The 15,445-nt window shown below is 35.5% G+C and overlaps 3 protein-coding genes across 10 annotated transcripts; 2 read left to right on the top strand and 1 right to left on the bottom strand.

Moving 5' to 3' along the window:
* Positions 1-1,558: 1,558 nt before the first annotated feature.
* On the top strand, positions 1,559-6,089 carry LOC107404675 (polygalacturonase At1g48100). Of its 5 annotated transcripts, none has more exons than XM_016011659.4 (7): positions 1,559-1,710; positions 3,418-3,935; positions 4,060-4,227; positions 4,331-4,375; positions 4,474-4,681; positions 4,793-4,874; positions 5,333-6,089. In XM_016011659.4, exons 2-7 carry the CDS (start codon positions 3,459-3,461, stop codon positions 5,832-5,834), a joined length of 1,482 nt encoding a protein of 493 aa, XP_015867145.1. In that variant the 5' UTR covers positions 1,559-1,710; positions 3,418-3,458; the 3' UTR covers positions 5,835-6,089. The 5 variants fall into 5 exon arrangements, with proteins under 5 accessions (XP_015867145.1, XP_015867144.1, XP_015867143.1 ...); XM_016011658.4 differs by having other exon boundaries at positions 1,565-1,710; positions 3,339-3,935; XM_016011657.4 differs by having other exon boundaries at positions 1,573-1,710; positions 3,292-3,935.
* A 660-nt stretch (positions 6,090-6,749) lies between these two features.
* Positions 6,750-8,586, top strand: LOC107407361 (uncharacterized). 2 transcript variants are annotated; one of them, XM_016014634.4, is made up of 4 exons: positions 6,750-6,905; positions 7,108-7,152; positions 7,786-7,883; positions 8,194-8,586. In XM_016014634.4, the coding sequence occupies exons 1-4, from the start codon at positions 6,852-6,854 to the stop codon at positions 8,270-8,272; spliced, it is 276 nt and encodes a 91-aa protein (XP_015870120.2). In that variant the 5' UTR covers positions 6,750-6,851; the 3' UTR covers positions 8,273-8,586. The 2 variants fall into 2 exon arrangements, with proteins under 2 accessions (XP_015870120.2, XP_015870121.2); XM_016014635.4 differs by lacking the exon at positions 7,108-7,152 and having other exon boundaries at positions 6,760-6,905.
* Positions 8,587-9,640: 1,054 nt separating this feature from the next.
* Positions 9,641-14,630, bottom strand: LOC107407360 (probable boron transporter 2). Of its 3 annotated transcripts, none has more exons than XM_060812964.1 (14): positions 14,429-14,630; positions 14,116-14,172; positions 13,591-13,802; positions 13,334-13,416; positions 12,979-13,171; positions 12,727-12,865; positions 12,313-12,478; positions 11,970-12,136; positions 11,716-11,889; positions 11,509-11,604; positions 11,191-11,328; positions 10,708-11,021; positions 10,342-10,609; positions 9,641-10,147 (listed from the first exon to the last, which is right to left on the bottom strand). In XM_060812964.1, exons 3-14 carry the CDS (start codon positions 13,692-13,694, stop codon positions 9,854-9,856), a joined length of 2,136 nt encoding a protein of 711 aa, XP_060668947.1. In that variant the 5' UTR covers positions 13,695-13,802; positions 14,116-14,172; positions 14,429-14,630; the 3' UTR covers positions 9,641-9,853. The 3 variants fall into 3 exon arrangements, with proteins under 3 accessions (XP_060668947.1, XP_060668945.1, XP_060668946.1); XM_060812962.1 differs by having other exon boundaries at positions 14,116-14,218; XM_060812963.1 differs by lacking the exon at positions 14,116-14,172.
* Positions 14,631-15,445: the final 815 nt, after the last annotated feature.

The following is a 15,445-nucleotide window of genomic DNA, read 5'->3' on the forward strand; positions in this document are numbered from 1 at the left end:
TTCATACAAGTAAAATTATACAATCGCCTTATTTCCTAAGTGCCTTTCATTCTTCACAATCTGGCAAATTTTTGATATTGGGGACGAAAACAAAGAGAAAAAAACTTTCGTACAATATATTACACAGTGGCAAGCACGTTTTTAAAGTGGTTTATTGGCCCATTTCGATTTCAATGAGAAGTGAGAACTACATGACAGGAAGATTTTGACAACACCAAGCAAGCTATTGAGGGTGTCCATGTGAATCATACATATATAACATATATACATATGTATATATATATATATATATATATGTATATGATGTTTGTTTTTTGATAAAATGAATCACATATGATGTTGCATGCAAAGGAACAGTACGTATATTTTGCAACAATATTGTAAGCATATCTTCTCCAAAGACTAAGTTTTGGTAGAAAAAAAAAATACAGGAAAAAATATGGTACACAATAAACTAAATAAATAAACAAGAAAAGTAGTACTGCAGGCTATATAAGTATTAGATATTCATTGCCAAAAATATAAGCGTTAGATATTCATTACCAAAAATATAAGCGTTAGACATTAAGCTCCTATATACTTATAGGCAGTAATTAGAATTGGGAATATTCTAATGAAGGGCCATGATGAAAACATGAATGTGAAGAATTTAACATACATTGTCACTTTTTGCTTGGGTTATGCTCTTAACTACAACAATCATTGCTGTAGATACAACAAAAACCACATATATGATATTGATATATATATATATATATATATATTATAATTAAATTATATGAAACAGCAACCAGACCATTCTTTAAATTACTTAAAAGATCACCAACTAGTTGATAATTTGCCAGCCTCTGTTTGATGCTTTGTCTTGTCTTTCATAAGCACATATATATACATATATATGATTTAACGGAAACCAGCCTAAATATATAATTAAGAAATTATCTAATTATTAATGAACCTTTTAATCGCTCTCTCTCAACCCGTGACACACAAAAACTCGAACCCGTGAATTCCAATCTGCCACGTGCCACCCTCTTGAGAAACAACATACAATTCATATCAGATTATGTATTGGATTTCAACAAAATCAATCAAACTCTTCAAACCCTGCATGTGAATTTTGGAACTCATAGAGATTAGAGAGAGAGAGAGAGAGAGAGAGAGAGAGAGATCTTCCATGAAACTATACTTAAAAAGCGTGTGTCTTTCAGAGGACCCCACGAGAGGTTGTAGCTAGCAATCCCATGTGCCGACCATAATACCAGTATGACTAAGTAGGAGAAAAAGCACGCTTGGATTATAAGCCAAAATCCTACGTGTCATACCTTATAACCACGAATTCATATGCACATGAAAAAGTGCACGCCCAACATTAAATCTCAATCACACGAAAACAAACCTCAAAGAGGAGCTTGGCCTATCAGCTTCTCTCTCTCCCTAGCCCGTGAGAGTCAGCACGTGACACACTCGGACAAATCCATGCACGTACAAATTATATGCCCACTAAATCAAAACATTAATGGCTTGGTTTTTCGGCTATAAAAACCCATGTTCTACCCCTTTCCATTTTACAAAACCAAAGCAAATTACAAAGGCATAGATTTCACATTTATTACAATATTTAAACTTCATCTTTGGCTTTGCGTGACGACCAAAACTTCCCAAGATCCGTTGAATCTGCACCACTGCATGCATGCTATAGCTGGTCAGGTGAATATTATGTTTCTACTTAAGTATACATTATAGCATTGTTGTTGTTCTTAATAATTTGAATTTGAATATTGTATTATATTTATATATAAATATATATATATATATATATATAGAGAGAGAGAGAGAGAGGATTGAAGGGTTTGGGAGGTCACGTGAGGGTGTGAAATATTAATGCTATGGGTAATTGGTTTTGATAGGTATATATGGACATATATTAGGGTTTTGGAGGGGTTTGAAAGGGGTTTTTGATAAAGTGAAAATATGGACCATAGGAATTGGAAGAACCCGTGAACGGGTTTAATTCTGTTGTGGAGCATCTTCTACTACTAGTGCTGTATCAAATATGTGCTTCCTACTTCTCTGGCCACAAGTTGCAAAACAACAATCAAGAGTCACGAGACTCTTTCTATATATAATTGCTTTTACATCAACACTCACCCAATCCTTTCTACTATTTTTTTATTCTCTTCGTCCCCACTTCCCAAAAACTATGTAGCAAAAAATGGACAACCAAAACTGTCTTTCTTTCTATGGTCTATATTATTGGTATCACATGAATAACTATTATATATATAGCTTGTGGTAAACAGAGCATGATATATGTGACTTCCAGATTGATTTGCTTTAACTTAACTAAAATTAATGTCACTCACACTCAAGGAATAAAACCAACCCAATCGTAGTTGGATATGCATACTTATTTATTTATTATTCTGCAAAATTAATTCTGAATCAATAACCAGCAACCCAACACATTTGTTTTTTTCATCATATATGTACAAGATCTTTATTCATGAATAAATTTCTTCAAAGCTTTCGAAAACCAAAATTTAGACCGAACAAAGAAAACCCATTTGGATCGTTATGGTTAGTGGTATAAGGAGGTTTCAGAGTGACAAAAAGAGGAAAGTTGTGTGCCTTGTGGTTGTGGAGGATCTGAACTGTGAAAAAACCACTTCACAAGGACATTTCGTTTTGGCACACTTTTCTAGAGAATTGGAGCCTCAAAAAATGCACAAGTACTTTTAAGCAAATCAAAAACTGATTGAAGATGCATTTTGATTTCCTTCTTTCTTTATATATTTAACCTGACTAAAAACAATAGAGAAGGAAGGAGTCACATAAACAGCATGAAGATATAAATAGTTTTAACGTAAAAACGAAAAGGGGTATAAAGTGGTATATCTGGACCACATAAGATTGGCTCAAAACAACAAAAATGAAATAGTACTGGAGAAAAATAAGAGAGAGAAAACCAGAAATTAAAGAGATAGATCTACTTGAAGAATAAAGAATACTCTGCCAGATTGCCATAGGAGACCATCCATCCTGTAAAAGCCCTTCCTAACCCTCCAGCTTCTCTATGGACGATGATACTTTAATCAACCAGAACTTGACACGTGTCAACCTTATGCAAACAAACAGTTTTATTGTGGAACTTTTTTTTTTTTTTTTTTAAGTATAAATTAAGAGCCTATGCTATGAATTGGTCCTTGCCAGGCCAGCTTATTTTGAGGCCATTAAAGGTTTAACTCATTCATTCTTCTTTATCTCTTTTTGCTCTTCATCTTCCATTAGTTTTTCAAACAAGGTCTCTGAAGGGGGAAATTTTTGTCACTTTTCAGAGGAACTTAAGAGGAAGAATTGCAATATTCTGAGGTTGCTGCTCTCAAAGTTGTAACTTTCTTTTTTTATTTTTTATAGTTGGAAAATTTCCTATAAAAGGCCTTTAAGCATCAATTTTCATGGATCACATTCGTGGGTTTTTAGTCATATTGATAGCATTGAGTTTGATTATCCAAAATTCAAGCAATGTTGAAGGAAGATATCACTACCACAAGAAGCAGAAGAACAAAGGGTCCCCTGTTGCAACATCCCCTGTTCCGTCATCCCCTGTTCCATCCCCTGTGTATTCCCCTGATCCTGACGACAATGCTCCTCCTCCTCCTCCTCTTCCTTCATCCCCTGATATTTCTCCTCCTAAAATTCCTTCAGACCCTTATCCAAATGACCCTGGAACTTCCACTTCTGGATGCGTATTCGACGTCATGTCGTACGGGGCGGTTGGAGATGGTTCTGCCGATGACACAGCCGCATTCCTGGAGGCATGGAAAGCCGCTTGTGCAGTAGAATCGGGTGTTGTTTTAGCTCCCTCAAATTATTGTTTCAAGATCACTTCAACAATCTTCTCAGGGCCCTGCAAGCCAGGGCTTGTATTTCAAGTAAGTTTTTTTGGGATGCAAAGTTTTTTAAGTTTTTTTTCCTCTTGTTAATTCATTTCAGAACACAAAAGTTTGATGGTTAAGCTCAAAACATTTTTTTTTTTTTTTTTAATCGGGAAAACAGGTAGATGGGGTTTTGATGCCACCTGATGGGCCTGAAGAATGGCCCAAGGCAGACAGCCGTAAGCAATGGCTTGTGTTCTACCGACTCGACCAAATGACTTTCAATGGGAGTGGAACCATTGAAGGGAATGGCCAAAAATGGTGGGACCTCCCCTGCAAACCTCACAGGGTAAGTTTTTTCATCTTTAAACTCCATTTATTCATTTATTTTTTTTTGGAGTCTGATGAAGAAATTGAAAATATTCTAATTTCTTAATGTTATGTCAATTCAGGGTCCAAATGGATCAACACTGAAAGGACCATGTGATAGTCCTGCGGTAAGTATAAAGCAACTTTACAATTCTATACTCAATATTGATGAGTTTTCTGAACTTCTTTGATCATAACTTTCTGCAATTCTCTGTTTTATTTTCAGATGATTCGTTTTTTCATGAGCTCCAATTTGGTAGTTAGTGGATTGAAAATCCAAAACAGTCCTATGTTCCATATGAAATTTGACGGCTGCGAAGGAGTTTTGATAAACAAGCTGTCGATTTCTTCACCAAAGCTTAGCCCCAACACTGATGGGATCCACATAGAGAACACAAAATCTGTTGGAATATACAACTCCATGATAAGCAATGGTAGGAAACTGATTTTATTTCCTTTTATCTGCCAAGCAGAACCTCTCTTTTCTTACCCTTTCTATTCTGCATATATTACATCGGATATTCAATGTTGCATGATTTAAACAGGTGATGATTGCATTTCAATTGGACCAGGCTGCTATGATGTTGATATACAGGGGGTCACTTGTGGACCAAGTCATGGGATTAGGTAAACTATTTATAATTTCATCAAACAATATTTTCGAAAGCAACCTTTTTTTTTTTTTCTCTCTCTTTGATTCATTATTTTGAAAGCAAGTTTGATGGAAAGAAAAGAAAAGGACCAAAACTGCTATTTTCATAACTACTGAGTGGTTGAGGTGCAAAAAGCAAAAAAAAAAAAAGCTATTTTCATAAGTACTGAGTGGTTGAGGTGCAAAAAGCAAAAAAAAAAAAAAAGAAAAAAAAAAAAAAAGGAGAAAGTGTCACATGTGATTTAAACTCAGAGACAATGCTATTGCTATTGCTTTTATCAATCAAATGGTCCTCTCCCAAAAGTTTCAAAAAGGAGCCACTTGAACAAGTTATGCAATATGTGTTTCATATAAGTTTTTGTTCTGCAGCTTGTTTATAGCAAAAATGTACCAAAGCAAAAAGTTTAACACACAAAACACAATTTTGGTGCAGCATTGGGAGCCTTGGAGTCCACAATTCCCAAGCATGTGTTTCGAACATAACAGTTCGAAATGCAGTGATAAGGGAATCAGACAATGGGGTGAGAATCAAGACATGGCAAGGTGGAATGGGATCAGTAACAGGGATACTATTCGAGAACATACAAATGGAGAATGTCAGGAACTGCATAATCGTAGACCAATACTACTGCTTACAAAAGGCTTGTCTGAACGAAACATCGGCGGTGTATGTGAACGACGTGTCGTACAGGACCATAAAGGGTACTTATGATGTGAGGACACCTCCAATCCACTTTGCCTGCAGTGATGCAGTGGCTTGCACAAATATAACACTCGCAGATGTTGAGCTTTTGCCTCATGAAGGAGAGTTGGTGGATGACCCATTTTGTTGGAATGCTTATGGGACTCAGGAGACCTTGACAATACCTCCTATTAATTGCTTACAAGAAGGGGAGCCTCAGACGGTGGCAGAGAGCTCCAAATATGGTTGCTAGGATCAAATAGTATAATCATCATTACAATATATATTTATATTTATATATAGAATACATAGTAAAATATTGAAAGAGCCATTATCTGTGTTATGGGTCTTGATTATTGTTTTTACTTAGGATCCATCCCTATTTGGGTCTTGCCCTGATTGTGTGATGCAGATGTACAAAATGGGTCTATTTTTTTGGACCTGTATTGTAATGGATTGGTTGCATAAAATTTATTATCAGGAATAATATATGAATCCCTTGATTTCATTGCCAGTTTTTTTTTTTAATCTTCACCTCTTTTTTAAGGACTAGAACTGAAGGAGGTATCTTTGAATGGTAAAAAAATAAAAACTTTATTTGACCCAAAGTTATGGTTCTAACACTTTGTAAGAAAAGTATAAGAATATTTCTACGGATATCAACTATTTTACTAGTTACCGACATGTTGGATGTCAACTAAGTGGTAATAATGTAAATAATGGTAGATCAGTTTATAATCAATGGTGTGATTTTTTTTATGTTTATCCACTAAAATACACGGCTTGGATTGCTTTGTAGCCCAATTAGAGGGACAATATTTTTAGAATAATATATACTATGAAAGTAAAGAGTTTAAACTTTATTATGAAAATGTTTATGGAAAATCTTTAGATTATTTTTCTTAATACCTCCAGTAGAAGTCATGCGATGGATGAATTTGGATGTTTGTTATCTATTAGAGTGAAAGTGAAAAAAAACTAAAAATAAAAATTAGTGTGCAAAATGAGAAACAATGGATAGTTTAGGTGTTTAGTGATGTTAACTTTAATTTGTTTAGTTTTTTAATTTCTTTGGACAATATTGAAATTAATTAGAATTCTCATTCATCAACGACATGTCATAAAATATTGTCCAAAGAATCAGACGCCTTGCCGTTTTGTTCCCTTTCAGTATTTCACTCTTTCAGAGGTAAAAGGTAAAAGGAGCAAAATATTTGTGTCTTCCGTTTGCCATTTGAATAGAATTGAAGACGAAAAAGAAATCAGAGCGATGCCGTCTCTGCAAACCGCGCTGCCTCCTGAACTTGCCAACAACGTCATTAGAGTTAGTATCAAAGTTTCAGTTTTGATTTTTTTTTCTTTCTTTCAACTTTGATGGGAAAAATGTTAGAATATTTTTAATGCATTTTCAATTGTCGTTCTATTTGTGATTTGAAAATTGAATGTTGTGGAATTTGAAAATTGAAATTTCATGGTCACTAGAAGGGTTTATAATTTCAGTGGCCTTATTGTTTCCTCAATTGTAGCTATACCGCGAGTGCCTTCGAAGAGCCAAGTATATTGGTCACAGGGTATGAAACGTCTCTCTTTCTCTGCTCTTCTTCTTCTTATTTTCATCGAAAAGTTTTGATTTTTGTTGCAAGTTTTATTTCTTGAAGCATGTAGACACATAAGGAGTTGAAGATTAGTGTTTGGCTGCTTAAAGTTTTCAAATTTATGGTTTCATTTTTACTTTGGATTTGTATTAGAGCAGAACCAAAAAAAAAAAAAAAAAAAAAAAAAAAAAAAAAGAAGAAGAAGAAGAAAAAGATTTGGAGACCCATCAATTTCCCACAAAGTTCAACCTATCTATCTTTGCTGTTATCAATCTTACCATTAACCAGTATAATAGTGAGGGCCTGCCCAGGAGAGATATCTGTGTGTTTGAGAATGTGCTAATTGCTTTACATTTTAATTGAACTGTGTGTTTATTAGTATTACAGTAGGCTGCTGTGAACTCCTGCTCTTGTTTGGCCCCAGTCTCCAAAGGGAAACTAACAAGGCAGCATTAAAAATCTTCTCAATCATTTTTTTTCCTTGTGGGTGATGTTTAGTTGGAGTAGAAATTAAGTCCTAAACCATCTACTATTATACGCGTGTGATGTGCATATTTGTGCCTGTATAAGTTATTTTGAAACTGATTAAATGCGGTGCTAATTATGCAGCAACATAATACCGGACTTCTTGTTGAAATGGTGAGGCAGCAGTTCAAAAAACACAAGCACGAGACAGATCCTGACAAAATTCAAAAGTTGAAGGATGAGTAAGCTTGCTTTGCCTAGTTTCTTTCTAGCACTTTTTTGCATGTTTCAATAGGGGCTAGGAATTTCAGACTTTCATTGTCCATGTCATATTTACGGAACTTCAGAATTTCATTGTCCATGTTTTATATTTGGCTTAGTAAGCACAATTACAATGCACAAGCTTACACGTGAAAATATTTGTCTTTTTGATGGGGAAGTTCATTGAAACATTTGCTCAAAGATGTGCAAAGAATGCATGTATTTGTAGTTCAAGTTTCTTGGAAATCCTTGTATAGGAGAGTATTGACCTTGTTCCTCTTTGATATGTAGTGCGGCAAGGGGTCTTATAAATCACATGCTATATGAGTCTGAGAAGGTGTCTGGTCGTAAATTCAGCCAGAGTTCTTGATGTTAAGAATTTCCCTTTCTGCGACTTTAGTTGGTATGCCATGGAGCTTTGGCCATAAACAAAGTGAGGATTATAACCATGGAGCTCTCCTTTTGTGGCTTCCATGCTGTTGATGCTTATGCTTGTGCTAAATGAAATTTGAGATGTGGGTTTTTCAAGCTTGTTCGCCTTTAACTAGAAAACCAATAATGATGCATTATGAGTTGTCACTTGGGCTACAACATTGAGACTTTTTTGTTTTAAATTTTGGGTATTTTGTAATATGACTTTCGCTGATTAACTGACTGGTTCAGTATAAATATTTAGTTTGTGCCTTTCCTTTTTGGCCACCCTCTCTCCCCCTCTCAAACCTTTTTTGGGACATATATAACAAATTCCTAATGGAGTGAATGTTGTAGCTGAGTCAGACAGTAGCTTCCTAGCTTATTGCTCCTCCCATCTGAAAGAGACTCCCTCCTGTAATCACCCATTATTTTCATTTGTTTTTTTGTTAGTTTGAATGTTGAAAGTGCAGCTGCTTGTGCAGGTTCCTACCCTTGGTCTGAAAAATGATTACCTTTGCTCTGCCTGGCAGTAGTAACCAAGTAATGCTTGTGAAACATTTATATTTGCTTTAATTTGTGTTTGGTGGATTTAATCTACCCTCTTTTTATACGTTGGAGATTGTAAAGTTGATTACAGAATCTTCATGCGAACCTTAAAACCATTATGAGATATATCTTGCTAGGGTAGGACCAAAAATAAGGACATCTCTTTTTGTAGGCAATCTTATAAATCAGACAAAATACAAGAATCTGGAATGATTTTAAGGTGGAACCTACAGTCAAAAGCTATGCCCTCTTTTCCCTGCAATTGAGGACCAAATGGCAAAAACCTAACCGCGCACAACTCCCTGTTCATTTACAGCCGCTACTTTACCCCCCCCTTTTTTTTTTTTTTTTTTAAATTACTTTTTTGTTACTGATCTTACTACATCTTAACACGTCAAACTCAACATCAGTATTCAAATTAAATACGACCTTTTAGGATTTGAAATACTAAGATAAGGTGTTTGAATGTATCGAAGAAAGAGAAAATAGTAATGAAACCAGCGGATAGGTTGTAGAGACCCACCTATTTTCACGCTAGAAAAAGAGTTTCAAAACTTAAGGAACGGATAGTGTCCACATGAGAAGGAAATATGTAGAAGCAGATCACAAGCAGGAAGAGTGAACCATCCTGTTTTGAAGGAAAACTAGAGTTACATGTTTAAACAATTGCATGGATATCTTCACTCTATTCATCGAGAATGGCATTAATAACAATCAGCCTTTCGATTATTAAAACAACTAAAGTAGCTGTCCAAGGGATTTAATAACCAATAGCGAGTAAAAATTTCTTTGCTATAACATTTCCAGTTGAATGTTGATAGAAGTTGTGGTTACACATCTCTTTTGAGTCATGAATGCATTTTACAAATGAAAAACTTTACAACAATATTACCCACAAAAGAAATTAAGATAAGATCTAATGCAGACTTCCTTCATGTTCATGATGATTGCAAGTGATATTTGTTACTATTCATGTCCGAGTTTCTAAGTTCTATCCACTTTTCCCTAAATTGTATGCCCTTGCTTCTCCTGTCCTTGGACTGGATGGACCTTTTGCACCAAGTCGAGGACTTAGTTCGCTTTTTAGTTCACTTACACGGGGACTATACACCTTATCCGAGAAACGTGGGCTTTGCACATTTGCAAATTCCTTGCATGGTGTTGCAGCGGAGCTAGTCAACTTGAGACTGCATATTCGTCTGATCTCACCCCGGCTTCGAGTAATCATCCCATCTAAGATCTCTCCATCAGATGCAAAGGAGGCTGTCCTGCCTAACTCTCCTTCCTGAGATCAAACAAGAAGTATACAAGTTACTGAGTCACATTTACTTCTTTGTTGTTTATGCCAAAAGCCATTCATAAAATCTATCACAAAGATATTTTGTAAAGATTAGGTTTTACACATTTTTCTCCCTCAAAACCGTAATGCAAATAAACAGTATATTGACGAGAAAATCAGTGGGTTATTTGGTTACTTACCGTTGCCAGGCTGAATGATAAAGCAGTGGTCTCTTCATATTCTGCAGCATCTAGATCTTGAAGGTGTGCCCCTTTGAAAAACTTTGGCAAGATGTATTGTCTCACAGGAACCAGAAGCATGATCATTAATGGGAAAAGAGCCCCAGCAATCGGAACCCACGTGATCCCAAAGCAAACAAGCAAGTAAGCAGTTTGAAAAATTGTGAAAAGAGCAATTGTTTTGAAAGGTACAGTTTCAATGAAAGTGGCATGGTATTCTTCAAGTACTCTGAACAAGAAAATGAATGCAGTTTAGTTAGTTTCAACATGAATAAATGAGAAATGAATATCCACAAGAAGATAAGAGAATAATAATAGAGAAGCTACTTGTATCTTCTTGTTGGAGCTGTGAAGAGCAATAAAATCCTTTCCCAGAATTGGTTACCCGGTAAGCTTTCGATCGCCATAAAAGCAAAATAACCCCATAGTACAGAGGTTGGAATCTTTCTGAGGAAAGGCATTGCAGCAACACATCCTGCTACCATTGTAGATTGAAGCAAGTTACTCAGCCTTTGCTCTTTCACCTCAACGGGCAATAAATCATCTATCTCCTTCTCAACATCAAACACTGTCTCATCAAGTGGGACATTTATGTTGGTTGAAGCCATTTGAATAGTGGAGTCTTTTAATTCCTTTAATCCCTGTTTCAGAACAAGTTTAGGGAAGGTTGCATGGTCATAAGCATATATTTAACAATATTCAAAATAATTGGAATGATCTCTAGCTTTATAAGCTTCTTATTTATGTTCTATTTACACCAGATATCAATTGCTCATCAAGAGCTTGTTCATTTCATCTTGAGCATCATACCCTAGATGAAGGTTCCTGGTAAACTAGTGGGGACTGCATCTGTTGATATGCTTCTTGCATGCTTCCATATACTTGCCCCAAGCTTGCATTCTTTCTCATACACTTCCTCGCTGTCGATACCAGTCGGTTACGAAGCAACTGCAGCACAACAATATACACTGTAAACATCTTGGTGGGTATATGAGATGTGTGTGTAGGCTCCAAACGTTTTCACTGGGTGTATGATATATTGAATTGGTAATAGACTTCGAATAACTAGTCACAACATAGAGAATGTGGGTGAGCCAAAACTCCTTTGGTTGTAGTTTGTATGCCTACCTGATGCTTAAGTGTGGCCAGAGTTTTAGTATGCATAGGAGATTGAGGAATTACACCATTGGATGGAGGGATACCGATAAGACCACATAATATTACCTGGCATGCAAAAATTACCTCTAAAAGTTAAGGCAAGTAATAGTAAGTTCAAAAAGTCAGAGAAATGAGAAACCAGAGAAGGGAATTGTGTCCAAGAAGGCAATTGCGTACCATGAAACCCAAAAGAAGTAAATCATAATGGAATGAAGGTGGTTTTCTCAGATTGAATTCTTTCTGCTGAGCGAGTTGGGAAGCTACACTATGGTCAAAATAGTATAGCACTGCAATCATTGTTGCTGGAATGAAAGCTCCAATTATATAGAGAATCGGCACATTTAGCATGTCCTGTAGTTTTAGAAAATCTCATTAGTAACCTCCTGTTTGAATTAAAACCTCTAAGACATACAGCATACACATAGCCGTGCCTTAATGACAGTCCAATTCTCATATGCGCCTGGTGACCATGGATTCGGACTAAAAAGACGCCTGGGAATTCCTTTTGGAACAGTTCCAGCTGGTATATAGGAAACAGCTGTCCATACCAAAACCATCAAAGGAACACCATAATCTGCGATGAACCCTCTTAGTGACCCTGTGAGAAAGTAAGTTCAGTCCCGTAAAGATGCCAACTTTTACGAGCATATATGAATTTGAATGACGCTACTAATTTGTGATGCTTTAAAAAAAATATTTGGATTAATACTTGTAGCGCATATTAAAGTTATGAATCAAGATTTTGTAAAGATAAGATAAAAAATAAAAACTCACCAGATCCATACCGCCAAGACCTTGCTTTTCTACTTCTTAATGCAGTTAGCAGAAGACCAAATGACAGAACCAAAGCAAACATCCCATTTGCAAATCTCCATGAAGGTTGAAACTGAATCGATTTTGGGTTTTCTCTTCGAGGTATACTAAATTCATCAACAAGTCCCTAGAAAACACAATACAAGAGTAGAATAAAAAACCAAAGAAAAAGAAAAAAGTAGATAGATTCTTTCTATCAGTACAAGTTATGAACAACAGCAGTAAATTTTACTATTTTAGTGACTCCAGATATCCAGCCAAATCAAACATAATTTCAAACATAATTAACCAAAGCAGTAAAGAAGCATTGGCTGAACAAACTATATCCCAAGCCAAAAATATGATACAGCATATATAGAGAAAGAAGTCTTATACTTTGATTGCTTCCTGCATGAAGAGCATTGCAATAAGAAGCCCAAATAACTCCCCTGCAAGACGAGTGAACCTGTTTATTATGGAACAAGCTCCTAAGATAGCGAGGAGGAACAGCAATGCAGCTGTCCATACGCATACCCTGTAAATCCAAATAATATATCATTAGGGAAATTTATTTGTTATAAAAATTGGATCATAATACAAATGTTCAGAATACAGTTCTGTTTGATGAAAGAAACAAAAATAATATACCATCCAGTCCATGCTAAAAACAGCTTGGATCCCAAATCTGGTCTATCTTTAGCAAATTTGAACATAAACGTATACATAATCACAGTTGGCTCTGCAACTCCAAGAATCAGCAAAGGCTGACCCCCTATGATCGAGTGTATAATTCCACACAATGCAGTAGATGCTAATGCTTGTACTGCGGTGAGAACCCCATCTGTCAACACCACAAACTTCTAAGAACTTTCAAGTGCTGGCAGTTCCATGTATTAGAATTATCTCCTAAAGCCAGTCAATATTATAGTGGCATTTCCATCAGAGCCTAAATATCGTGAGGCACTGAATAGACAAAATTCAGAAAAATTTGAAGTAAAAGTACCTGTATTTCTATCCAATTGTTCTCCAAATGAAATGACTGGAATTGCGGATGCAAAAAATATAAATGTGGTGGGGGCCAAAATCCTGATAATAGAATTAAAAAGAACTAAGCTAATATCATGCTCTGAACAAAAATCCAGTACGGGTACAGTTTAGTATGATACAACCCAAAGCCAGAAGAACTAGATTTGAAACTCAGAATCTTATGCTGCAATAAAAAATAAGGTTAATATTTCTAGACAAGGAGAAAGATATTACCTGAAGCCTGCTTTGAATCCACCAATCCAGTCTTGCTTGTAACACATCAACCTCCCTTGAAGATCATTCCTTATTCCACGAAATGGCACAAAAGTCTCTTCCATGGTTTCGCCCAATTGAATGCTCAAGTCACAGACGAAAACACCAAGTTGAACATAAAGACACAGCCGTCACAGCAACCCGACTCTTACCAAGTTAAGCAAACGCAGGTACTGAGGAAATCAACAGCATAAAAACTATAAGAAAATAGTAAAGATGCGGTAAAATCAGTACAGAAATAAATAAAACTTTCACATATGAAATACAATGTAGCTTAAACAAATACGATATCCAAAATTTTTGCTAAAGAAAGGACAACACCAGAATGGAAATACTCAACAGTATATTACATCGTTGGTCCTGGATGAAGGAAGCTAACAAACCCAGAAGAAGAAATACCAAGATATATTCAAAATGACAATGGTATTGGATGATTAAGCTACAAACAAACAAGAGTTACCCTTTTGCTTATATTGAAGCTTTTACCTTGGGAAAACGAGGACGCAGGGAAGGGTTTGTAAAGAAAGCTCTAAATACATAAACCTGGAAAGTGTTGTTGAGAGAAGGGAAACAGTAGATTTAGTGGATGCTGATGGAAATGTGGGTCAAGACAGATAGAAAAGAACATTACCGTCAGACCAAAATAGCAAATAAAGGGAAAAAAAAAATGAAAAAACAAAAAACATATCTAAAGATAATGGTTAAATAAACAATGCAAACGGAGAAAGCAAGTGCAAAAGAATCCATTGATAGGCAGTAGATTCAAATTCCAAAGTGGGTGCAATGTAAAAACACTTACCAACTCGATGCACTGAAAAATGCAAAGAAAGAGAAGAAAATGCAGGATCTTTTGTCTTTCTTTCTGGCTTTCAAGAATGGAGAAATGAGATAAAAGAGGGTGCTTTCAGTTCATATATATGTGGAGAGAGAGAGAGTCCATGACAAGCTGGCTGCTGGCTGGAAAGAAGCATCCAAGCAGCTTCTGATAAGCTACATATACAGATACACTATATACCTATATCCATATATATATTTATATATATTATTATAACAAATATTTTAATAATTTTATTAATGTTAGTATGTATTTCATGGCGATGGCATTCTACTATGCAAGTCATATAATATGGGAAATATATGCCTTTATTAATGTTAAAACTATACGGTGTTTGTATCATTATTTGTATCATTATTGAAGACCAATTTTGGATGGGTTGTATACATATACATGTGTATACATATATTGGTTTCAAACCAATCAGTTTATATCTATAGATATTTTTTAGGATGTCCGAATTCGGAAACTGGGAAATCGTCATAAAAAAAAAAAAAATTAAAGGAAATAAAAGGGTAAAGATCACGTATTGCACCTCTACCTCTGGTCTGTTGCCTATGAGTGGATGTGGTTTCCTGTGACACGTTTCACTTTTTGACTGGTGGAGAGTATAGTGGTTGAAGAAATTAGAAGCACCTGATTCCAACTCCGTACATGGAACTAGTCAACTAGGGACGGTGGACCGGGTGTGACTCAATTTTTGTCATCAACAATAAAATTAAAATTGATCAGCTGAGTCAGAGAACAACATATTACGCCTCTGACTATCAGCAATTAAAAATTAAAATAACCTCTATAAAAAAAAAATAAAAAAAATTTATTGGTTTTTTTTATTATTACTTTTTATTTTATTGTCAATGTTTTGGATCGATGCAGAATGTCCTGTAGTAAATGCCCAGGAATCACGAAAACTTTGACTGAAACTTTGACGATTCAGTTATGAATTTTCAATATCTTGGGCCAACATAAAGTTTTGTTGAA

The sequence above is a fragment of the Ziziphus jujuba genome, chromosome 11, assembly GCF_031755915.1.
Source record: "Ziziphus jujuba cultivar Dongzao chromosome 11, ASM3175591v1".
Taxonomy (NCBI): Eukaryota; Viridiplantae; Streptophyta; class Magnoliopsida; order Rosales; family Rhamnaceae; genus Ziziphus; species Ziziphus jujuba.

Coding starts and splice junctions, on each gene's coding strand:
- LOC107404675 (XM_016011659.4), top strand. CDS start 3,459: ATGGATCACATTCGTGGGTTTTTAGTCATATTGATAGCATTGAGTTTG. Junction 4,228..4,330: donor TCCCCTGCAAACCTCACAGG/GTAAGTTTTTTC, acceptor ATGTCAATTCAG/GGTCCAAATGGATCAACACT. Junction 4,376..4,473: donor GACCATGTGATAGTCCTGCG/GTAAGTATAAAG, acceptor TTTTATTTTCAG/ATGATTCGTTTTTTCATGAG.
- LOC107407361 (XM_016014634.4), top strand. CDS start 6,852: ATGCCGTCTCTGCAAACCGCGCTGCCTCCTGAACTTGCCAACAACGTC. Junction 6,906..7,107: donor TTGCCAACAACGTCATTAGA/GTTAGTATCAAA, acceptor CCTCAATTGTAG/CTATACCGCGAGTGCCTTCG. Junction 7,153..7,785: donor CCAAGTATATTGGTCACAGG/GTATGAAACGTC, acceptor CTAATTATGCAG/CAACATAATACCGGACTTCT.
- LOC107407360 (XM_060812963.1), bottom strand. CDS start 13,694: ATGGAAGAGACTTTTGTGCCATTTCGTGGAATAAGGAATGATCTTCAA. Junction 13,417..13,590: donor GGATTCAAAGCAGGCTTCAG/GTAATATCTTTC, acceptor TTCTATTATCAG/GATTTTGGCCCCCACCACAT. Junction 12,479..12,726: donor TCATGCAGGAAGCAATCAAA/GTATAAGACTTC, acceptor TGTGTTTTCTAG/GGACTTGTTGATGAATTTAG.